Source organism: Mauremys reevesii, linkage group 10 (assembly GCF_016161935.1).
Source record: "Mauremys reevesii isolate NIE-2019 linkage group 10, ASM1616193v1, whole genome shotgun sequence".
NCBI classification, from domain to species: Eukaryota; Metazoa; Chordata; order Testudines; family Geoemydidae; genus Mauremys; species Mauremys reevesii.
In genome coordinates this window covers 14,721,511-14,747,030 of record NC_052632.1, presented here as the reverse complement: position 1 = coordinate 14,747,030, position 25,520 = coordinate 14,721,511, and the positions used below count along the sequence as shown (strand labels likewise).

The 25,520-nt window shown below is 45.6% G+C and overlaps 1 protein-coding gene across 4 annotated transcripts in view; it reads right to left on the bottom strand.

Annotated features, from left to right (window-relative positions):
- Nucleotides 1-1,173: 1,173 nt before the first annotated feature.
- Nucleotides 1,174-25,520, bottom strand: part of ABHD2 (abhydrolase domain containing 2, acylglycerol lipase) — a 61,144-nt gene continuing 36,797 nt past the window's right edge. For all 4 annotated transcript variants that reach the window (XM_039491649.1, XM_039491648.1, XM_039491650.1 and 1 more), the window contains 6 exons: nucleotides 17,242-17,425; nucleotides 12,776-12,868; nucleotides 10,742-10,852; nucleotides 9,025-9,094; nucleotides 7,277-7,361; nucleotides 1,174-5,900 (listed from right to left, as the gene is read on the bottom strand). In XM_039491649.1, the coding sequence (XP_039347583.1) occupies nucleotides 5,704-5,900; nucleotides 7,277-7,361; nucleotides 9,025-9,094; nucleotides 10,742-10,852; nucleotides 12,776-12,868; nucleotides 17,242-17,425 (740 nt within the window). In that variant the 3' untranslated portion in view covers nucleotides 1,174-5,703. The remainder of the gene's footprint in view (nucleotides 5,901-7,276; nucleotides 7,362-9,024; nucleotides 9,095-10,741; nucleotides 10,853-12,775; nucleotides 12,869-17,241; nucleotides 17,426-25,520) is intronic.

Sequence of the window (25,520 nt, the reverse complement as noted above, 5' to 3'; positions counted from 1 at the left end):
GTTTTACTACCACCAATAAACCCCAGATAGGCATAACATTTCCAGGAGGTTCCTTGCATTGCTCCCCAGTGATCAGTGTCACTACATTCGGCAATAAACCACACAAATGCCATTCCCGATGTATCGGCTAAGGAGACAGCCCATCTCCTGCTGTACACTACAGGGCCAACAAGCTAGTGGACTGAGGGAGCTAGCTCATTAGAACGTGGGATCTTTTGGATTTTAGAAAGGAAACATGTTTATGTTTTAGTCAATAGCTGTGAGTCAGCCCCTACTTCTATAGGCAGGAGAAGTCAGTTGTAAAATAATCTACTGCTTATTTAGTTATAATTTTAAGCCTTAAAACATACACTATAGCTAGTTTTAGGCTGCCCAAACCCAAGGTCCTTTCCTAGCCCAGTACACACCTGTCGTTCAGTGACATTTCACCCATAGCCAGGCTGCTTTTAGCTTTGACTCCAAAGAAGGAAAGTCGGGTGTTTGCTTTCTGCATGAGAACAGAGAGTGACAAGCAGCAGAACTGCAGCTATGTTGAGAAGGAAGTGGGAGGAATGAAGGGCAAGGCACTAGGTGTCTCAAGGGTTGTCCTCTACGGAGCTTGACAGAACTAGGATGGATGAAGAAAAAGTAGCTGACTAAAGTCAAGTTCTGAGACACATCAGTACTCTATGTTTTACCTTAACGCTCACAGTCCAAAACAAATTCTCAATAAACAAGAATCAGTGTCAAGAAGTGCTGAGGAGGAGACTGCGGAGAGTTTCAGGTGCCTTCACAGTGCAACTGCAACAGGTTCAGACTCATCTGGAAACCCTGTCAAACGCTTCAAAAGGAGAACGTTAGAAGCTGACTATTGAAGATTCTGGGAGGTCTGATGTAAAGAAAACAAGTTCATCATGCTCTAGTCTCAGAGCAGGTCCCAGCTGCTCACCTGCAAAGTTCAAATCTCTGCAGACACCCTGGTAGCAGTGGAAGGCAGATTGGACCAGTCTAAGCATTCAGGGAGAATTGGTTGCAACCTGACTAAGAGAGACCCTTTCTGGTGGTTTGTTTCTAAGTGCCAATGATATCCAATGACGGGGTGCATAAATTTATGGTACTAAGTGCTAGTTAACTGAGCCCTAGTGAATTTTATTCCATTCTACCTCCCCTCCTCAATCTGAAGCCATCAATATGGAAAATCCACTTGTTAGCTCCCATCTCACACAGCAGATCTAAAGAGAAGAGCTGCACTGTTCCATTTGCATTATCAGGCTATTTCAGGAAGTATTCAGAGGCTTACACTTTGGATGCTTGCTATGACTAGTGAGGTTGTTTTGGAAGGTGCTTGTTGTGGAAGAGAAAAAGTCTCTATAGGCCTGGAATGAACACTCATGACTTTCACCTCTAAAGGTAAGAGCTCAAACCTGACCTAGGTCATATGCTATTAGGAGGATGATGTCAACATGGTCCCTGGCATGCATATGCCCATATCACATACCACTGCTAGCATATTGCGTGGGGCACAGCAAATTAGGATCGATGTACAATGACAGACCCTCTTACGGCAGTGTGCACTGTCTCCTCTAGCTATAGGGTTTAATACAGAAGCCCCTTCTCTAGAAGCCTGAATACAGAATTATGTAGTGCAGCAGATTTTTAGCTAGAAGGAAGGCAGAAGAAATGATCTGCAAGATATGGCTTCCAGTCAGACTGGGAAGCTCTTAAAATTTTACACCACTGGTCCCTGGCCCATGCATTCAAAGCCACAGCAAGTCACACTGGTGAGGGAGTTTTTATTTAACATTTCTAGCTACAAAAATCTTGTTGGGGTGAACTTAAGTCTCAAAACTCAAATGAGACCCTTAAAGCCCACGGTAAAAGCCTTAAGCAACTCCTTCCCTTTCTCCCGAAACTAGACTAGCTAACTTCCACACCTCCTAGCATTTATCAGACTCCAAACACAAGCACAACTACTTCAAGTGCTTTAGAGAATACAGACAGCTCATCTGAAGGTGCAAGAACTCTTGTGGCAAGAGTGCCAAGCCTTAGGTCCACCTCCTCCCCAACCCCCCAAGTGACTGCTCCAGAATGTCTGGGGTGCTAAGTGCTCCTGACGCCTCAGACTGCGTATGGGCAGAGAGAGAGGCAGTGGGAAAGTAAGTGCTATGGAAATCTCTATAGGCAGCATTACAGGGAAAAGTTCTTGCCTGGTGCTACCTCTGAAGAGGAACGGATGCTGATCATGAACAGTTTCCTTAAGTCTTAGAGATCTTTCACAGTACCATCCAGTCTAACCCTGGGAGGGGCTTTACTTTCTACAGAAATGTGGTGACCCTCTTTTGGAATCACTGCAGGTAGGATGAGCTCACAAAGGAAGAAGGGGCGACAGACTTCAGCTGCCAACAATGGTGAAAAAAAAGAACTGGAATTTTCCCAGTGAAATCTGCTTCCTTTGGGTTTCTCCAACAGCAGAATCCCTTCCTGTCTGCCCAGTTTGACTGGACAAGCAGCAACTCCCACCAGGTTGGAAATTCCCCCAGGTGCTCTTCTCATTGGGGGAGGAGTTATGTTTAGTAACTCAGCAAGAACAGAAGTCACTGGCTGATCACCTGCCACAATAAGATCAGTTAATTACACTAGACTATATCCCTGTGTTTGAAGAAATGAAGACACCACCATTCTTCCTCATGCCCTAGGAAACAGGAGACCAAAATGCCATCATCTTACTAAAAGCCTTTCCAAGTCAAAGCCTCCCTCACTGAATCCAAGGAGACGGAGCTCCCCTTCAGACAGGTTCTACAACACTTAGGTGTATGGTAATGGAATCCCTGAGCTCAGCAGCTAAAGAGCCACCAAAGACATTGAACACCCAAAACAAGCCTCTCCAAAGCAACGATCCCTTTTGCTTTCAGTTAGAAAATGGTTGCAAGTCACCACCGGAGAAGGAAGCCTTCAGCACTTACTTTTAGAGAACTGACATTCTGCAAACAAGGGCCACACAACTCATTTACAGAAAAGTTGGAAGAGTTACAAAACTGGGCTTAGTTTAGCACAGCTGCAAACCCAGGGCTCAGCTACACTGGAAAGGGGTCGAGTTCATCATTATTTTATTAGAGAAAACAATTGAGGCTCTTTTTTGTTTAAAAAGCAACTATTTGGGAAACAGCAAAAACATTTCTTGCTTCAAATACATCAACACGTCACCTGGGTTTTGCCTCCTCTTTGAAGCCTCAACAGTTTGATGGGTGCTAAGGACAGCGTCTGTTCCCCTGGGAGTGAGGACGACTCCTACTTGCAGCTAAGCTGGGTTTGGAGGAATGAATGCACATAGCGACCTGTAGAGGGAACTCCTTACTGCGGGAAGGGCAGTCTGGTCTCTTGGATGGCTGGTGGCTTACGAACAGCAATTGCAGAGCTGGCTATAGACTTTAAGCACTTCTGAAGTTCAAACCCATCGTAGATAAAGAGCCACCCCCCCACACATTTATATCATGTATCTATGCCAACGTGTATAAATAAGAGCGGCTTACATTCAACTTCTAAAAGAGTGGGAGATACTCTAAGTTATGTCCTATGAATTATTTATACCAACAGCTACTTCAGCGAGAACAGAGCCAAAGTCGGAATGCCCTGTATGATTGTTCTGGTGATTTGTGGATGAGTTATGGACAAGAGGATGAGCACAAAGACAGACACAAACACCAACCAACGTCCTTTAAGCCAGCCACAAGCATGGCCAAATCTTGCCATGGCTTTGCTTTGGTCATGTCTTCTACTTCTACAACAGCAGAACCTGAATTCTCTCTCTAAACGAGACAATGCACCGATTACCACAGTTTGTTAAAACAGGCCAAGGCAACTGGCCTAAGGCAAACTGAAGGAGTTTGTTTCCTGATATGATCATGCACCTTTGCTACAGTAGTTAATTATTGCTTTATTAAACAAAAATCTCTCCAATCTACTGAACTCCAGAGATCGTGTGGCCCAGGAAGCTTCTTCCACTAGTGTTACAGGACTGAAATTCAGCAGGGTGTTTTACCCTTAAGCTTCAACTAAAGTGCCTAGAATGCAAAACCAGGGCTAGAGCAATAAAGTGCTAATTGGTGTGGGAAGTGTGACAGGAACAGAGATGAAGTAAATGGATGATGAAAGGAGTTACAAAGACAGAGTAATGAGATGATGATATTGAAGGAACTGAAAGTAAAGCAAAGTTTGACCACAAAGTTCCACTGTCTCGACAGACTGTTTCTATTTTTATATTAAGGTCCTTGATTGTCATGGGGGAGCTTTTCTTCTAGGGTGTTTATCTTAAGAGAGCCCTCTGGGCAACAATACAGTATCAGCCCCTAGATGAGGGAGGAATGCAAGTGACTTTCAAATTGCCACACTTCACCTTGTGCATTAACTGAAGTTGATCTTGGTGGAAGTTGATATCCTGGGTGGGGAAAAGACTTAATGAGCCAGAAGGGCTCTAATGCCCAGCTGGACATAGACAGCCTTACCAGATCCTAATAACTGTGGAGGCAGTTAGTCATACAGAGATAAACATTTAAGCTACACAGGGTTAGAGACATCCAGTTCCCGTAAACTCCTAGGCAAGTCATGTGGCTGAAAAACAAAACCATTCATTGCTTCCAAAGTTCAGGGGAGAGATTTTGGAACATTCTACCCTGGCACATACAAGGAAAGAGAAGAAGCAAGAATTGATATTGACATGTCCGTCCGTCCCTGTCCCCCCAGACACTCCTTAAGAAGGGTGTATTCATTCTCTGTGAAATACTCTCACACAAATTGGATATACCCCATAGACTGATAATCAGCGGTTCCAATGCATTTACCAGAACCCATTTCAAAAAGGCCTGGGTTAAAACACAAAAATACAGTGATAAAATAAAACTCTTTACATTTAAAAAAAAAGGCAAGTATCATAAGAAGGCTATCTGTTTTGTCTTGGTGTGAGAGTGTTTACATAGTAGGAAATCCAACAGAATGACCAACGTGAAACTCATCTATACAGAGAGGCCCAGCAGAGAAGAAATGCAGGAGCAGCAGAATGCACCACCACACTTGAGATAGCTGAAGCTCTGACAAGTTGCTCAGTGTTTTCTAACCCAGCTGAATCCTGGTATGGGCACTGCCAGAGAAAGCAAGAGGCCCTTGTCAGATGGCGCAAGGCTGAAACTCTACTTGTCACTTCAGGGTTTCACTCTTTCTGCAAGCCACATCCCAGTGGCTTACAGACTGAACTGCTGGTTTCTATGGATTGATACAGGGTTCTCCCAGTGTTAGGAGAGATATGACCAGACAGGGGGAACTGAACTCCCAGCACAACTCATCCATAGCTAAACAAGTTCTGCAACTCCATGAAGAGTCTTGACCAGTGGAAGAATAACCTGATGGTCAGCAGCACTGGGACTTCTACTTTCTAAGTAGGCCATCACATTAGTATGAGAATCCTGCAGCAAGCCCTAACCAGCAACTCAAAGCAGCAAGCCAGTTCTTCAAATGCAGCAGTGCACTGCAAACCCCATAAGGAGACACAAATATGCTCAAAACCAGTTATTGCCCTCTGTTGTAGCTCCATTTCAGAAGGAAACATTGTGGCCAACCCCCAGTCCCAGGATGTCACAAAGAGGATGGAAACCTGAAACAGCAGGTGAGGGAATTCAGAGTTCCAGAAGAGGGAAATATAGTGAAGCAAATCGGAGAGTGTCTTTGGGGCAGTTACTCCTGGCCGGACGCTGCTTGCTCTGTATCTGAGCACTGAGACTTATTCCTCTCCCACTGGCAGATGGCATTGGTGTACTGCACCACAAGCTTATCCATCCAAGTGAGGGGTTCAGGAAAGAGTACAGCCCCCTCAAAAAAGCCCAGGTGGCCTCCATGGAGTGGTAGCACAAACATGACGTTCTCCCGTTTTTCTGCAATGTTAAAAGAGAAAGAGAGCATGAGATTTCAGAAGCCAACTGCAGAAGCTAAACAGCAGAGCTCTGCATCATCCCAACCAATGGTACCCACTGTGATGTGCTAGGGTGTCTCTGTGCTCCAGCTGGGTAGCGAAGGCTTTGCAAGCACACACTCATGCTTCACAGCAGAGGAATGCAAGCTTTTTGTTGACAAGGGCCACCACGGATTTGAATTAACTGAACGTATTACAGAAGCCCTCCCATTTCATATAGCTGGGAAGCTCATGGAGACAAGTACCAGCCTGCAGTGCTCTCAATACCAGCAAACCGCTTCAGCTGAGATAAAGCACTACAGGCTGGGACTGATGTGCAGCCCATAAAGCCCAGCAGTCCCAGCCTGCAGTGCTCCATTTTGACTCAGGCATGTTGCAGGCTGGTACCTAAAGGCTCCACGGGCTGCACAATTCCATATGAAAAAGGCTACAGGCCACACTGCAGAACTCTGGCTGCACTTTAGCCGGCCGCTGCTTTATGGCATAATTCATTCAGGGCATCACTTATGACTAGGTTTTCTCCTTATAGCTTTTGGTGCTGGAAGAAGCAGCCCTGCTGTTCTCCTATGGGGCATGTGCTCTGTTCAGCTGTGAGACATGAACCAGCTCTTTCTTTTTCATTCCAAGGCTCTGAAGGGTCATTTGCCTTCTTCATGGCCAAGGAACAGCAAATAGATCTCTTGGGATCTCTCACTCCCAGTCTCATTGGGACCCCAGCAACAGGTGGAGGAAGATCGCACAGCCACAAAGTATCAGAGGGGTAGCCGTGTTAGTCTGTTAGTCTATAAGGTGCCACAGGACTCTTTGCTGCTTCTACAGCCACAAAGCATGACAATAACTCACTTTCGCTATACTACACTTGCTGCCGCAGGTGACCGTTAATTTTAGCCCTGAACAGTTAGACCCCACCATAGTAACTATTAGCAAAGCCTTTGGGGGTTTGCCCTGTTGCTTTACTGATTCTGTGTGGGGAGCCAAGACGTGAGGACGCAGTTCACTGCAGAGCAGAGACTATTTAATCTCAAGCTAAACCATTTCCAATGTTGCTTCCCGACATTAACACCAGTGAGGCAGCAAGAACGTGCATTTCTTGGGAAAACAATCTGATCGTTCCCTTGGGCTACACAGCCAGCTGAACAGTGTTTAGTTGGATTCTACCAAAATAAAATTTGGAACCTCCTCAGTGAATGGTGGTTTAAAAAGCAGTTTAGATTGCACAGTACACGTCCACCGGATTATGGTAGTCTGCAGCCAGACCTTGCTATACATGGTCATTCACAATGTGATGAAGGGGGAATCCAAAAGCAATAGTCAGTTTTGGCAATGCATTCGACTCACCTGACAGAGCTCTTGGGATCGATAACAGACTGTCATGTACCAGAGGGTCATCAGCAGCATTAACCAGCATGAGGGGAACATAGATCTGCACCATGAAAGAAGGAAAAGGAAAGAAATGGAGAACCAGTGTTATAGATTCCTGGTTTGAACTCAATTCTCTTACCAACAAAAGGCATCTACTCACAACCCGCCTATGAATCCACAACTGACTGCCACATCTTGTGATGGACCTACACCTGCAGCAACAATCAGGAACGTAACAACACACACAATTGAAACCATGCTGGGTGGACTGTCACTGCTGGGCTGCTCTGCAGCATTTGGTATGGTTCAGCTGAACTGCCTGAAGGGCAAGCTGGGTATGACAGGGCAATCGCCAGTAACACCTTACCAACAGGGCAGTTCCAGACAGCAACACTGGATCGTTTCTTTATGACTGGTACTCGGGATGCACACGGTATTCCCCACACATCTGGTGTGGCCAATATTTGAGAGCATTTGCATTCTGCTTTTGGAAGGGAGAATCTAAGCTATCACTGCTAGGCAGATGGTCATCAAATGTATGTTTGTCTCTGGCTTCCGAAGGGGACATGCAGCACCCAAGGGGAATGCACTGCTGAAACCCGAGACGGGACAATCACAAACTGGCAGAGACGGAATAATAGTAAAACTTCAGTTGTGCATGTTGGTTTGGGCACAAGATATGAAGAATGTCATTTCCCTAGGCTCCCTGCAGTCGTTGATGAGAGATGCTTAAGCAGGCCAGAGTGGCATGCAGCCCAAGCATGGTCTTTGATTAGAGGCTGACGTCAGAGGATCAGATGTCAGCCATGATCATGATAGGATTCTGCCATCATAAAAAAATATTGCCAAACTGAGCGTTTTCCTGACACCCTTTCCTGGTAACTATCACCCTGCCTTTGGGACTACAACGTGCTCTTTGTATAAGGCTACTGAAAGAACCTCACCCAATGCCTAAAGCTGGAGTAACTGAGTAGTTGCCAAGGGCTGGCTGAGAGGATTCAGCCTCTTACTCCACACATTCAGTGCAGCAGGAGAGACTTACTTTTGGATATTTAAAGCCCTAATGCTTTACTGAGCTTTGGTAGCCTATTCACCTTTATCTTTTGATCCAGCGGGTCTTAAGGGGAATAACTAGTACATTTCCCAGCTTGGCTTCCGCAGCCCTGGGTCTCTGCAATGTCTGATCATCTGATTGGAGAGGCAGTGTCTGAGCCTCTTTCCAAAGTGGAATGATTCATTTTAAATGTTTCTGGAATTGCATACTAGTCTGACATCTTTAAAAGGGCTTAACTCTAGGTTTGGCTTTGTGCTCAGAATACCATGTTGCTACCACCAATACAGAATTCTATGCTGAGGGGCTCACAATTTGGCTTCATGTAACATAACCCAGGAGAACTGAATTTGGGGTAAAACAGATGCCTCTTGGTTTCCGAGCCAGCCTTTGGTTTGAAGGGAGCGTCACTCAAGTCCCAGATGAAGATCAGGGCTAGGATTCTCAAAGAAGCTTAAAGGAGTTGGGCACTTAATTCACTGAATGTCAATGGGATTTTGGTGCTGAACTCTCATTAGGTTCCTCAGAACTGCCAGCCCTGACACACTGTACACCTGGTGGAGTAATGAGATATGACATCTAGGTACCAGTGATGCAGAAACCAATGAACATTCCTCTTCATTGCCAAGAGCAAAATGAAAGCATAACCACCCCCTCCACCGTGGTAGCTTACCCTTGGCAAGTAATGCAGACAACTCTCCTTTTCATAATATTCTTTCAGGGAACTGTAGCCATGGAACTTCCTGAGAAAAAAACAATACAAAGAACAGTAAGGCAAGAACACTTACTCTCGGTACTGACCAACTGCCATTTTTTAATCTAGTCCACTTCACCAGCAGAAGCCACAAGCTGCCCAATGTGACCTCCTTCCAGTGGTTTAATAGAAACCATCTGTTCAGGCCCATCTCAGTGTAAAATCCCAACGTCAACACAGCACAACAGATGAAATGCTGCATTCTCTTCTGCCAACGAGTTCTTCACAAGAGCATGACCATCGGGGGGAGGCAGCACAGAACCTGCCAACTTAGTGTGCAGTTCCCCAAAGCATCGAGAGAGCAGAGCAAGTGCAGCACAGTAGCAAGCCGGAGGCAGGACAGATGGCAAATTAAACACTATTAACTTGTGTCTTTTGAGCAGGACATGGATGAGGAAGCCTAGCCACACCTGGGGTCTTTAAAAACATCCTTCCTGGTTATCAGCAATCTTGACAGAGAGAGGACTGGAGGTGTAATTAAGGTTGGTTACATTAACAACCCCCTTTTGGTAGGCATACTCAAAATGCCTTGCTGGATCTCATCTTCAGCTGCTTATGAACCCTTAAAATACACCTGCTGAAGGGCCCATCCTAGGAGCTGAAACTCACGGGAGTTATAAGCCTTCTGAAGAAAGTAAATACTAATTTTTTTGCTGGAATCCAATCCAGTCCCACTACCTCCTTCCCACTTCATAAAAGCCACAGCTAAGCTGCGGGCCCCAACCAGGCAGACCTGCTCCTTCCCTGACACATTCCAGAAAGACTACACGATAGCAGGACCTCCGTGATCTCACTTCCTGCTGGGCACGTAGGGCAGGAATCCCCTTCCCTGGGGAGCAGCTTACAAAGCCCACGTCTCCCCAGGAGCAGCAGAGGAAAACACTTTCAGTCCCTTAGCAGCTCTGCTGGCTTTACCACCTGCCAGCTTTGGGTGGTTATTTTGTGACTATAGTGTTTGGGGTGGATGCCATTGCCTGGTCTTAGGGGAGACTCCGGAGAAGGAAAACATGAGGCCATTGGAAAATAGACTGAATTAGTGCTAGAATACTTAAAAAGCAAGGGTTAAACTTAAGAGGCAAGAAAAGGCTGGTGTTTAATATTAAACAATAAAACCCAAGAGCTGAAGTCACCTCTATTAATGCAGCAAGATTTAAAATAAGCAAACCATAAGGTTTGCTAAAATGAGAACAAGCAGGTGCTAAAGGTAGGAGGTGTATGTGTGTTTTAAATACACAATCAAAGGTAAGGCAAGGGTTAAATATAAATTGGTAGGAGCCAGCATGGGCCTACCACTTCCCCAACCAGTTTATGTCCCAGGCCCAAGCCCCACCCGGTTTTCATCCTTCTAGACTTTTAGGCAGGGACTGTCTTCCCGGGGGGTTGTAATGCACCCAGAAAAATGGGACTCTGACCCTGACTGCAGCTTTGGATGCTTGATTCTTACAAAAGAAAGTAGTAGAGATCTTGTCAAAAGCTGAATCAGAAGTTGGCAAAGATTGTGGGGGTTAGGCAACATTTTGACAACGTTGCTGCTGTCGCAAATTTCAGGAGCTTTCTACCCACCTAGCAGCAAGTAAGTAATAGGACAACATCAGTGAGAATTTGAAAGATGGGCTACAGAGGATGCCTGTCATACCTCATGATGGTGTCATCGATCTGCATGAGGGATGTTGCTGTGTAGAGTCTGCTCAGGTCTGAGTCAACCAGGGCTTGGGGCTGCTTAATGCTATCTCCGAACAGGACTTGCCTGAAACACACAACAGCAGAAAATACTGAAATCACACAAAAGCAGCTTGGCCCTGTCCTGCTCAGACAACCCAGAGAAGCTTGCATCTGCCATTGCTGATACAAACAAATGAGGACTATATCCCCCATCCATGAGGATTTACTTATGAATGAGCCTGGCTTGTTAGTTTTGGCCTGACTGCACATGGAGGTAAGTTGAGAACTTAACAGACTTCTCTGGGACAAAGATGCTTTTCTGCTACACTGAAGAACTGCATTTGAGAGACGTGTAACAAGAGGACTTTTCAAAGCATATCCAGGGACTAGGGGTGTTTGGAGCAAAGGCTTTTTCAGTTAAAGGCAGAGTCCTTTGGCTTCTGACCAAAGACATGGGTGGCTCTGGTAACAGTGCTAGAGATCATGGGTGTAGCATCTCCTTCCCCATCTGGTGCTATTGCCTCACCAGTGCGGACACAATGTTAGTTCATACAGAGAAAGTGATTTGGGACATTACCTTAACAGAAAGCTATTCACTGAGGACATTGTCCTAGTCAGAGATTACACCCAAGACAGGACGTGTTATTTCACAAGAGCAAAACTCTACCCTGACAAGTAGGAAACATACAGGTCGCAGAACAAAAAGACTGCAAGCTGTGGATAGCAGGAGGCTTGCAAGATTTCTCTCCCCTTTAAGAGGCAGCTGTAGGGTGGAGATGGAGTTTGTTCTGGGGACCTGCCCTAGAGCATAAGAGATCCATTATGGAAGCAAAATATTTTGATAACTCAACAAAACCTTCTTTAAGCCTGCAACAGGTTTCTCCTGGTTACGATGCTGAGTACCCGTTTAATGGGGAAATTACAGCCCTTCATATATTTTGAGTTTTGTCAAGTTGTCAAAATATTTGGCCATCTGGAGTGAATTATGTGGATCCCTACACACTGTACACACAGATAAGAGTTTCCTTCCCTCCAGAAAGATTCTCCACACTGCAAGAAACACAACAATTTCATTTACAAGATTTCAACTCTGCCAACTGGAATGGGCACGAATAAGTTAACTATTTTAATTTTCTCCCACCTCCCAAGTATCTCTGGGCATCTTAAATAAGCCAAGGAGATACCTACATATAAAGGCAACATGCCCCAATCAGTATCCAAAGCCATTTTGGCTGTGGTAGTGGGCAAGAGGGGAAATGAACATGAATTTGAGTGGACGACCAATAAGAGTTAGTCATTCAATCTGACCTATTGCTCACCCACAGTAAAGGCATGGGAGTAAGGAGAGGACAGGTATCAGCAATACATGGGAGTATTCCTTCTAGCTGTGCATTTTTAGGTTCTGTAACTCAGGCTATTGTGTTTGATAGAGAAACACCCCTATGCCATGAATCCTCAGCTCATACCAAGAACAATCCTACCCCTCTGCTCAAATATGTGGCAGAGCACAACAGAGAGCTGCTCCCTCACCTCCTTGAGCATAAGAAGGTCTCTGGCTGAAAGGGAAACACATGCAAAATATACTGCTGCTGCCTGGCTGCCAAGGTATATAGCAGGGAAGCAAGGCTGCTGGCAAATACAGACCAACATTGCACTTCTCATCTTGTATTTACTCAGTCAATGAGCTTTCTTGGAAGGCAGAAATAAGCAGCTAGGCTCAGGCTGTATGAAAAGGACCCCAACGCACACTATACGGGAGCCTATGACAGGCAGGACAAAGAATGAATGATATGCTGGGGCAAGCTTCCCTTCCCCTTTTGTTCACTAAAATCCTCCCATTCTCGGAAGCTGAAACTTATTCACAGATTTCTAGGTATGGATTCTCTCTAATTTAAATTTTACCCTTTGGATGATCCCCTATGGAACTGCACATTAATTCAGTGCTGCTATTACAGCTGAAGCTGGCTGACCCACGTAAATATTCAGAGCAGACGCCCTACTACCGTACCTGTGAGAGAGGATGATTTTCTTCATGTTGTCTGCCATGAGGAAGTTATAAAACCTCCGACACTGATCCCACTGCATGAAGGTTTCCTGTGCCCTAAACACAAGCACAGGTCAACAAATCAAAGCAGGTAACAACTGTTTACGTCTAGTTGGAACAGAGCAATAAACCACAGTCTCCAGGCCACTATAACTAGGTGTTATGTAAACAGGCTGCAGGCTTTCCCACCAATGGCTTAATCTCCGAGGGAAGAATTTGGTAAACGTCAGAAAAGATGTCTACAGTCTCGTTAGGCATCAGCTAGTCACCACTATGCCATCACTGAAGTGTCCTGCATCTCAGGGCAGCTTTAGACACCAATGGGAAGAGGGTTAAAGGGACACCCAACTTACGTCATACTTGGCATTTAGCCTATCTGCCTACCTTGTAACAACCATGACATATGAAGAGTATGCAGGGAAGAGACTGAATATGTTTCACTATTTTGTTAGGTACTGAATTTCACAGTACTTTATGCACCGTCAAGTTTGGCTGTTTCCTCTGTAGGTCAGTTTTCCTTGTTTGTGCAGCTCTTCTGCGCTGCAACAAGGTTGTGAAGTGTTTAAAACAGGAAGTCCACCTCCAAACCCCACAAAAAAACGGTTGGAGGACAAAGGGATAAATGAAGTACCTGAAACGGCTACATTCTGAACTGGTGTCCCTGTAATTGTACTGACTGGTCAGAACTCCACTTCACAGCTTACTAAATTAACACATTGCCAGTCTCAGAATTATTAACATCAGCCAAATTATGTGAGCTCTTCCAGAACCAAATGTTTCCCTTTGCTACACAGGTTATTTCTATAACTGTGAACCCTGTTACAGGGTAATGAAGAAATATACAGTCCCTCTTATTTACTGAGCAATCCAAGAACCTTGGGGTGAGAGACTACTTCAGGAGTTTAATCATTAATACCATGGGAACTAATAGATCAGAGGGATTTATCAGGACTTCCCAGGTTCAAGCCAAAAGCTATCAGATCCCTAGCAGAGCGTGAGTTAATGAATAAGCTACATTTGTTCATGGCACAATACGCACCAGGGCTTAATGCAAGAATGGGATTTAGCCTCAAGACTTCCTTATCTCCATGTCTAGCCAGGATATATCTGCCATATACTTGTGGAAAAAAAGACTCCATTTCATTGGAAAGCTCTTTGCAGGCAACTGAATCTTTAATGTCATTGAAATCCAGGTTAATTGTTAGAGCTATCACACTTTTCCATAGCTGCTGCTTTGGACAGCAGGCCTTATGCTATAAAGAGCCTGAGCAGAGTGCAAAATGAAACCATTTCCTGTATTTAATGATCTGTGCAGGTTTCGTGGGCATGGGAACCTATGCCACAGCCTACAGCTCACACTGAATGTCACATGGCTGAGAAGCAAGGCCACGTTGTCGAGAGCAAACTCAACAGCAGAACCACACCTACACAGATACCAGAGATTTCATAATAGAAAAGCATGTCACCTTTTAGCCTTCGGGGTTGAATTCCCCCATGTAAATTAACTGAAGAAAATAAGGCCTTTATCTATTTTCCTCTCTGCAGCCTCTTCTCACTGTCAGTACCCTGGAGAGCCTGCCCTGCAGCACCCAACAACTGAACAGCTTTCCCAACGGATCCAAAATCTCTTTTACCTTGTCTTTCCTCAGTCTCTCTCCTATCAACCGCCAACTGCCTTAGAATTTGTCTTAGAGACGGTACAACAAAGGAAAGGGATCTCCATCTAGAGCAGGGATGGGCAAACTTTTTGGCTCGAGGGCCACATCTGGGTATGGAAATTATATGGGGGGCCATGAATGCTCACAAAACTGGGGGTTGGGGTGCAGGAGAGGGTTGGGTGGGCTGGGGCCGGGGTGCAGGTGTGTGTGTGTGGGGGGCCTCCGGCTGGGGGTGCAGGCTCTGGGGTGGGAATAAGGGGTTGGGGGTGCAGGAGGGTGCTCCAGGCTGGGACTGAGAGGTTTGGAGGGCAGAATGGGGATCAGGGCTGGGGCAGGGGAGGCAGTCAGAGGTGCAGGCTCTGGGCAGCGATTACCTCAAGCAGCTCCTGGAAGCAGCGGCATGTCCCCGCTCCGTCTCCTACGTGGAGGCACAGCCAGGTGGCTCTGCGCACTGCCCCATCTGCAGGTGCCACCCCTGTAGCTCCCATTGGCTGTGGTTCCCAGCCAATGGGAGCTGTGGGGATGGCGCCTGGGGTGGGGGTAGCAAGCAAAGTCCCCTGGCTGCCCCTACGTGTAGGAGCCAGAGAGGGGTCATGCCGCTGCTTCCAGGAGCTGCGCGGAGCTACGTCATGCACAGAGCAGAGCAAGCCCCCAACCTCACTCCCTGGCTGGAGCACCAGAGCGGGGCAAGCCCTGGACCCTGCTCCCTGGCAGAAGCTCTAGAGATGGATTAAAACGTCTGAAGGGCCGGATGCAGCCCCCGGCCGGTAGTTTGCCCACTCCGATCTAGACTGACCAGCCATCCATACCATGTGTATTCAGGGCTTACATACAGACTTGATGTAAGAAGCCAACTAGGTCAGGTCTGGGGGAGAGTAATGCTTAGGAGTTAAGTCTGGAGGAGCTTTGCACCCTCCCATTCCACACACTGAAATGGTCTACATGGAGGTGTGTCCTAATACAAACACACACCCTATCTCCCTTCTAAGGGAGCTTTCTTAACAGCCCTCTTTCAACCAGCTATTTGGCTAACGAGCATTTAAAAACAGCAAGGGAGGTTAGGTAGGGAGACTTATTTGAAAAGCCCTCTTGCCAAAAGAACAGTAATGCACAGCAGAAGTTCTGTAAATGGAGATTTGCTATAACAAGCTCGGCCAGCAGAAGGAGTCACAAGCTCAACAAGCAGCTAGTTTTCTGCACCGCAGGGGGCACTCAAGGAAACAGATGTTACTTCACACTGAGACAAGTCTGAGTCTAATATCATGCTAACAGGTCCTATCCTAGACTGCCAATCTGCCAGAGCTTCAGGGGATATTACTAACACCAGCGCACAGGGAAAAGAGCTACTCTGAGCAGGAGTTCTGGCTACAAGCATGGAAATTTAGCATACATTTTAACAGACAAAAAAAAGGAAGGACTAGAGCCCAATATAGCACTTGCAAGCCCTGTATACAGCCAGCCTCCACAGCTATGCTGCTGCAGCCACAGTAGACCAAGAGAGCACTGATCTTCCAGTCTCGAACCCACACAACACTCCAGACATCTCCCTAGCACACTGAAATCCTTTCTGAGTAGGGAAGGGGGTAAACTTTCACTGTCTTAGGACTCAAACCAGGTATGACCTGAAGTCTCAGGAGGATACAAATTGGTCATTTGTTTAAATTGCTGTATTCCAGCTTTGGGCAATGTTTTAATACTGTTAAAAAGCTTCTGCAGCCCAAGGTTAAAAACAGGGTTTAACTGCATGTGCATTCTTCCCTAGACTTGGTTGAATATTAAGGTGAGTATTTTCTAACCAAAACCAGCATTACTATGCATGCAGTCAGAGCATCTAAAAGTGCTCTATAGTGTTTAGAATTCAGCCATCAAATCCCTTAGTTTCAGGTATTTGTAGTGAACTCAAAGTATCTAGGTTCCTTGGCCAGGCTGAAGTTATCTTTGTTATGCTGATCCTTTAGTGTAGGGAACAGTCATTTTTGCAGCAGCAAGACCACTGTTGCTTATCTTCCTCCCTCTGAGATAGAGACAGAGTCAGTAATTATTCATCTTACTGTGTGGCAATAGAAATCTTATCAGCTTCCGGAGAACACTGCATTACTAGCGGAGTTCTGTACTAGAAGGCCGTGGTAACTGGCACAGAGAGGTAGGTTCTGGCAGTGTTTGTGGGGCCAGGACTCACTAAGCAAACGTGATTTTAGTGTTCTCTCCAGTGGAGTGCCTCTGACTAGCAGAACTGACTCTTCCCCAGTGCTTCCTTCCCAATTATGAGACAAACACTGAATGGCCACGGAGATGCCATTTTAGCCCATAACTTTGTGCTGCCATTCACCAGCACCCACTCTCAGTCTAAACTTGGGCTTGTAGTACATTACTATTAACACCAGGTGGAGCTCTTACAGCTTCCATCTGGAAGACCACATCTTGTTTTGCCAGTCTGACTAAATCACAGATTAAAGCCAGAAGGGACCATTATGAATCCCAAGATACTTGCTGCTCGTACTGATTAGGCTAGTCAGAAATGTTCTTGCTTGTGAACCTGGAGTCTCCTTAATAAACAACCATACAGCCCAAGCCGTCCGGCTAATGGGTCACTCCAGGAGAGACTGGAAGGAGGGGAGATCAAGTCTCTCTTTACAGAAGGTAAAGGCAGCATTTAGTGAGTCCAGAGTGTATCACCCGTAGAGGTCAGGGGGATGCATGCTGGCAGGGCAGGGAGCAGCTTGTATCCCAGCTGCCAGCACTATACTTCCACAGGAACCTGTGTGGACTTACCTTAGCGCGCTGTACCCTTGGCAAACACTGACGCAGCACAGCACTCTCTCTTGGTTGGCCTGGGTCTCTCCTAGGTATTTGCACACAATGTTTCCACCCAGGCTGAAGCCCACCACAACCAGCTGGGTCTGAGGGAAAGTCTTCTTGATGTAGTTAACCATGGCTCCAAATTCCCAGGTGCAACCTGTGAGAAAGGCCAAGTTCAACGTAATGTTTTAATCTGAGTGTTAGACCCCTCTCCAGCTTTTAAGCAGCTATAGCAACTATACTGGAAGTTTGTGTGCCTTTCAGCACTGGCTTCAGAAGAGAAGGTCTCCAGAGGGTAGAGGAATCCTGGTTACCTCAAGCTCAGTTATGCTGCTGGTCAGAGACTTCACTACTTCTAAAGAAGTAACATGCATGAGTATACTAGAGAGCAGCTGGATGTAGCATGCTTGCAACACACATGCTGGGGAACATACAATACTTCAGCATGTCAGGAACACTACCGTATGAGGGTGCAACTGTCCACCTAGACTCATGCACAAAGTGCAGGGCATGGAGGCCAACATGTCACTGTAGGAGTTTTCCCATAGAGAGAAACAGCCCTAGATGCTACCCATGATGCAGGGAAATAGACTAACCCCACTAGCAAACCTTTCAGCACAAAGGATCCCAAGGTCACTGTCTTTGGAGTAGGGTATCTTGCTATACCCACCCAGCATTTCAGAAATAGCAAGACTGAATTCATTTTGTGTTTGACAAGATCTGAATGAAGGAACGGGAATAGGGTCATCTTCTTTCCTTCCACTGAAGATAGAGACATCACTTAAAAGATGGATGTTACAAGCTGGGTCACATAACAAAAAGTCTTATGGGACTATGACCAGTAACTCTGGAGTTATACCTAATGGAGCAAATAGATTGACTTGCTTGTTCAATCTCCCAGTAAGATGGGACACACAAAACAGTGCTTTGATAAGATGTGTCTTGCGTCTATCCCCCCCAAAATATATTAGTTTTCCTGAACTCAAGTGTTCACTATAGAGATTTTGCTCTCACCTGATGTCTAAGCAGAAGGGTAAGTGTATTTGTTTAAGCAGCAAAGAAGATGGAGCTCTCTTCTGACTCAAGCCTTAAGGTTTACAACATACACACGAGCACTTACTACAGAAAGTTCTCACACTCATAGGCTTTACAGTCAGAAGGGACCATCTTGATCATCTAGGCCAGGGGACGGCAACCTTTGGCACATGGCTCTCCAAGGTAAGCACCCTGGCAGGCTGGGCCAGTTTGTTTACCTGCCGCGTCTGCAAGTTTGGCTGATCGCAGATCCCACTAGGCCAATGGGGGCGGTGGGAGCCGAGAGATTTGCTGGCCACCGCTTCCCGCCACCCCCATTGACCTGGGACAGCGAACCGCGGCCAATGGGAGCCACGATCGGCTGAACCTGTGAACGTGGCAGGTAAACAAACTGGCTCAGCCCACCAGGGTGCTTACCCTGGCGAGCTGCGTGCCAAAGTTTGCTGACTCCTGATCTAGGCTGACCTGCACATTGCAGGCCACAGAGCCTGACCCATCCACTCCTGTAATAAGCTCATAACATCTGGCTGAGTTACTGAAGTCTTCAAATCTTGATTTAGAGATTTCGAGTTACAGAGATCCACCATTTACAGTAGAATCTCAGAGTTACGAACACCTTGGAAATGGAGGTTGTTCGTAACTCTGAACAAAACGTTAGGGTTGTTCTTTCAAAAGTTTACAACTTAACATTGACTTAATACAGCTTTGAAACTTTACTATGCAGAAGAAAAATGCGGCTTTCCCTTTTTTTTTTAGTAGTTTACGTATAACAAAGTACTATACTTATTTTTTTTTGGTCTCTGCCATTGCCTGATTGCATACTGCCAGTTCCAAATGAGGTGTGTGGTTGACTGGTCGGTTCATAACTCTGGTATTCGTAACTCTGAGGTTCTATTCTATTCTAATTCAAGCCAGCAACTGACCCATGCCTCACACTGCAGAGGAAAGGAAAAAAAGAAAGAAAAAAAAACACCTCAGGGTCTCTGCCAATCTGACCCTGGAGGCAAATTCCTTCCTAACTCAAATATGGTGACCAGTTAGATCCTGAGCTCATGGGCAAGACCCACCAGATACACACCTCTGAAAGAATTCTCTGTAGTAACTGAGGAGTCCTTCCCCTCTAGTGTCCCATCTCTGGCCGTTGGAGAGATTTGCTAATGGTATTTGTGGATGGGCCATATGTCTTGTCCTATCCTACAGATCCAGGAATATCACTTCCCCATTTGCTAGTTGAACGGAAGAGCTTTCAGTTTTCAGGAACAGTATCCTTTAATGATTTGCACTGCCACCAGTGCATACATTCCCCTTTGATTCAGATAGGAGAATGCATGCAGAGAGTAGCATTCATGCTCAAGTTCACATATGCTGCTCTTCAGGAAGAATGACCTATTTGCTGCAGTCTGGACTGACTGTGACATCATCCTCAGCAGCTGGAGGAATCTTCAATACTGGATTAAAAAGTCTTTTAAATGCCACATTTTGATCACTAACCATCTGCCCTCCTCTTCCCTCCCCATCCCCCACAGTCATGCCCAAATTCAAACCTAATTTAATTATTTCCAGATGGGGAGGGAGAGGCTGACTTCAACAAATCTCAGACAACTTGTGTTCTAGTCCTGGTGTATATATTCTGCATCTGAGACACAGTCCTTTATTTAAGGGGAAGGCGGATCTCATGATTAGTGCACAGGATTGGGAGTAAGGAGACCTGTGATTTTATTCTGGGCTCTGCTACTCACCTGCTGTGACCTCAACTGTTGACAAATATATGCTGGATAGCATATATGTGTATAAAAATAATTATTAATATGTTATCTGCACCAAATATATTAGTATGCATTAAGCACAATAACATAGCAGTTATACAGCCTAAACTGGCCTATACCTTTACTATAATCCTATTCACTTATGCTAAGTATCCCATAACACCTTGCATTAGCCAAAGTAAGCTTTGGCTAAAGTAGATAGGAAAGATGTCAGGATCAGGACATAGGAGTATTTTACCATAGTAACAGGTAGGGAGTTATTCTCATAGGTCAGTACTGGAATACCCCAAAAGAAGAAGACAAAGTGGAGGTTGGTTGTAACTCTGAAAAGGTCGTAACTCTGAACAAAACCTTATGGTTGTTCTATCAAAAGTTTACAACTGAACACTGACTTAATACAGCTTTGAAACTTTACTGTGATTAAGAAAAATGCTGCTTTCCCTTTATTTTTTTTAGTAGTTTACATTTAAAACAGAGAACTGTACTGTATTTGCTTTTTATTTTTATGGTCTCTACTGTTGCCTGATTGTGAACTTCGAGTTCTAGATGAGGTGTGTGGTTGACTGGTCAGTTCGTAACTCTGAGGTTCTACTGTTTATGATTGTTCTACCCTGGTACAAACCTAGAAGGTACCTTCATGGACCAGCACCTGAAATTCTAGTATCTAAAACAAAGATACATAAAGGAACAAAACAACAAGCCAAGGAACTGGGACAAACTGATGGGCTGAATTTTAGTGACTTGTAAGGAACTATGTAACTTGTAAAATCATCCTATAAATACTATCAGCTGAAATGCATAACTTTGGGAGCACACCTTCTGCATAAGGTGAATGCGGCATGAGACAGCTTCCTAGAGACCATTTTCTGTACTATACAGGCAAGTCTCATCTTACTGTTCCGCAGTTAGCACATAAAGCAAAAACCGCGTATAGTGAAACACTCATTGAGTTGAATGGCGGGTGGAATCGCCCGCACAACAGATGCAGTATTTATATTGTTATTTTTCTTTTTTTTCCCCCGTTTTTGCCGACCGTGCAAAGCTGAATTTGCGCATGTTAAATGCGTCTAAGATGCGACTTGCCTGTATTATTATTGGCTTCTAGCAACGAACTTGACTGACATTGGTTATTTGGCCTCTTGCGTATATTTCATAACAAACCCAAGTGTCATCAAACAATTGACTATACTATTTATCAGCATTAAGCGAGTCACTGCATCTCTACCGCAGTTGCCCTATTTGGGAAATACTGCCTTTCCTTTCGCAAGCATTTTGAAAGGTGTGGCTGAAGAGTGTTAAGTATTGTTATGGGTGCCCTGTACATGGGGTGATCTCATGACAAGTACCTATTGAATGCAGAATCTGTTACAGCCTGCCTTCCTGACGCAGTTACAACAGTCACTTTTGGGTACCCGCAGTGTTGTTGTAGCTGTGTTGGTCCCAGGGTATTAAAGAGACAAGGTGGGTGAGGTAATATCTTTCACTGGACCAACTGCTGTTGGTGAGAGAGACAAGCTTTCGAGGTTACACGGAACTCTTCTTCAGGTCACTTCTGGGCATATTCAGATAGAATTGAGCTGGGCACTCTTATCTGTGTTTGCTCTACCAAAGGCAGGAAGCACAAGAGATGCCTAGATCTGTAGCTAGAATGGTAGTGGGAAGCCAGCACTTGGGCACTTTGCTTTGAGACTGGAACCTTTGGAGAGAACCTAGAATGGGGTGTTTAGATAAACTTGTGTTGCTCTATGGATATTCCCATCACCCCCTACTGGGGTGTAGCTAGTGACAGACTGAGCTGATGGAGACCAACCGGCAGAAGAACTCCTCGCCCCATTTTCTGTCTCGTCCACCTTCACCCTTTCCTCTGTTTTCCCACCCCGTGACATACTCTTCAGACCAGTCCTACATGCCCCATTTTGAATGGATTCACTCTGAGGCAGAGCCACAGCCTGTTAAACCTTTTAATTCTTTGCAGTTTCAGGGAAGGGACATAGCTGCATGGATCTCTTTGGCTAACAGGCTCAGCTCTCAGGCTAGTATTTACCACAAGTTCCCAATCCTTGCTCTCATGGTAGCACAACTGAGCTAGAGAAGAGAGAACCTGTAACAGGAAGAAATAGCAGTCCAGGGCCTACGGCAGAATTCAGGGGTGAGCCAGCTCCTCTCCTGAATCACTGCTTAAGGGAGGCAACAGGCATTCTGCTAGCTAAAGGGTGGGCATGCAAAGGCCCAGGATCCTTATTACGAATGAGACAGAAGCTGGCAAGAACCAACAGGTCTGCCTCACTTAAAGTGCATTAGGAACAGATCATTATGGCCTGCTCAGGATTTAAGAACCTTTCACCTGCCTCCAGGGGGGTTTCTGGCACTCAGATTGACTGAGTTTCTGGCAGCACCTCCTTGTACCCTTCTGAAACACCATTTGTTAGGGCTGTTTTTTAATCAGCCAGTAATATTTCACAAATCTCAGCAGCTCCTCCCTGTACCTCTTAAAACTAGTAGAACATCTTCCTTTTTCTCCAGAGAAAAAAGACCACTGCCAAAGCCAGAATATATCAGGACACTGCATCCGTGAGGCACTCAGTTAAAACCTGAAACCCAAACAATAAGAGGAACTGAAGTCCAACACTGACCCAATGTAAATTTAGTAGCTGCTGTGCTTAACTGAAGAACTCCTCATTGCTTCAGGGGTCACAGCACTGCAGTTCTAACCCAAGGCCTGCCCTTCAATGCAAGTCCAAATAATTTTTGCTTAAAATCCATTTATGCCAACTCTAAGGCCTCGTCTAATAACGTACTCTCCTGAGCAGCGAACCGTAGCCAGTGGGAGCAGCGATCGGCTGGACCTGCAGACATTGCAGGTAAACAAACTGGCTCGGCCCACCAGGGGCTTTTCCTACACAAGCGGCGTCCCAAGTTTGGACAACATTGCTTTAGAAGAAGCCAGCCCTCAAAATAATTTCTGACCATTTGACTTGAGGGCTGCGAGCAACAGCTTCACAAACCTGAAACCGAAGTAGCAACAAGTAATGCTTGGTCTATGGGATGAATAATTCAAAAGGTCCCTGAATTAGATTATCCTCTTCCCAAAGGATATTTTAGCTGTCACTGAATTCCTACAGGGATGCTGGCCTATTTGGCTTGGAGTCAGAAGAAAGTCTACATTCCTGAGTTTATTAGACCTGCCTGGCTCGCTGTTTGGCAGGGCACTCTTCAAATGAAGTTATTTTTCTGATCCATCTTGAGGAAATGCTGGGCATTCCTTGCCCTTTGCAAGACTATAAGAAGAAATAAAGAGCCTCATCTCTAGTGCTGCACTAGAGAATATCACCTTGGGGTCCGAGCTCAAACCCAGTGGAGTCAAGGGAAAAAATGCCATTATCTTCAGTAAACTTTGTATAACTCCTGCACTAGACTCTCTGTGAGGATTCTCAGATTTGACACTAGCTGAAGCCAGGACAGCATGTTTAAAGAATATGGCCTTGATTTGTAAGCCCCACTAGGCAGACTTGTAATGAGCCTATATTTCACACACACACACACACACACACACACACACACACACACACACACACACACTTAAATGTTATGAGATTACTATTTTCATTTCACTACATGTTCCTGCTATTAGCCACCATTCTGACCAATTCAGGTTCAGGAGTTATTATTAGGTCTGAAATTAGAACTGGCCTGATCACAGTCAAGATTTTCAAGAGTGATTAGTGGCTGGGAGGAGGAAGAAGACAAGACTTGCCACCTTAAAGGGGCTTTATTTGCAGAGAGCAGGTGCTCAGCATTTATTGAAAGAAAGACTTAGGGTATGGCTACACTTGCGAGTTGCAGCGCTGGTGGAGGCTTTCCAGCGCTGCAATTAGTAAGTGGCCACACCTGCAGGGCACTTCCAGCGCTGCAACTCCCTGGCTGCAGCACTGGCCGTACACCTCACTCAGCATGGGGAATAAGGATTGCAGCGCAGGTGCTGCAGCGCTGGTCATCAAGTGTGGCCACACACCAGCGCTGTTATTGGCCTCCAGGAAATAAGGGTGTATCCCAGAATGCTTTTAACTAAATTACTCCCTTTGTTTTGTTATGCAGCCTGTCTTTGTTTTGTTGTGAACTCCGATCGGAGCTCCATTGAACTGCTTATCTAAAAAAAACAAACACTGATCACAGCAAACAGGAGCTATCTGTACCTGGCTGTGAACGATCAAATGAGAGGCAGGGAGTGAATGTTTGCTTGACAGAGAAACAGCGTTGGATGCAGGCTGTTTGCAATTAAGACTAAGGGTTCGCGAACATTTTGTGATTTTTTCAATCCAGGAAGCTAACACACAGTGTTGGCTCCAAAAATCTACTCTCTCTCTCTCTTCCCCGCTCCCTGTCACAGTACACCACAGGGAGTGAGTGAAACAGCGGGGAGTCCGTGTTGGAGGCAGGCTGTTTGCAATTAAGAGTTAAGACTAAGGGCTCGCAAACATTTTGTGATTTTTCAATCCAGGAAGCTAACACACAGTGTTGGCTCCAAAAATCCACTCTCTCTATCTTCCCCGCTCCCTGTCACAGTACACCACCCTCCACCCCCCTCTTTTGAAAAGCACGTTGTTGCCACTTGAATGCTGGGATAGCTGCCCATAATGCAGCACTCCCAACAGCGCTGCTAATGTGGCCACACACCAGCGCTGGTAGCTGTGAGTGTGGCCACACACCAGCGCTGCTCCTACACAGCTGGATGACCAGCGCTGCAAACTACCAGCGCTGCAAACCGTAAGTGTAGCCATACCCTTAGGCTTTCTGAAGGACTCAAGTTGGGCTGCCAAAATTCAAGACACTCAAAGTCACTAGACAGTTTTGAAAACCTTGGCCCACATGCAGAGTACTGCTGGGGTGTTTAGACACTGCAATACTCTAGGAAAACCTCAACCTCAAGCCATACAGCACGGATTTGACTGGTTCCCCTAAAAGGTGAGGGAACGGAATTCTCTTAAACAGCAGCTTCCAAGTACCCGTTACTCCCCAAAGTTTGTCTAGTTTTTCTATAGCACTTTCCATACTTTATGGCCTTGAAGATCTCTAAAGGTTAATACTGGTAATGTGGTACTGCTAGCTCAGCAGGAAAGCAGCAGCCAGGAAGCTCAAGAATATTGCAGTTTATTTCTAGTTTAAACAAAACAAAAACCACTCATGGACTAGACGTCTGCATGCTAAATACCAACCTAAAATGAAATCTGATACAGGGGTTTTAGACAAACTGATAACCCTCCACTCTAGTACTATGTATGGAGCATCTCCATTCATTCCCACCATGCCAAATGTTTGCAATAAAAAGGGTACAAAAGAAAACAGGTAAGACAAGGAGCCCATGCCATACAAGCTAGGCCGAGGCAGTGAATGCTGTTACTGAACTGCCTGCACAGCATTCCTGGGTAACCAACCTTAGGAGATGCTTCCATT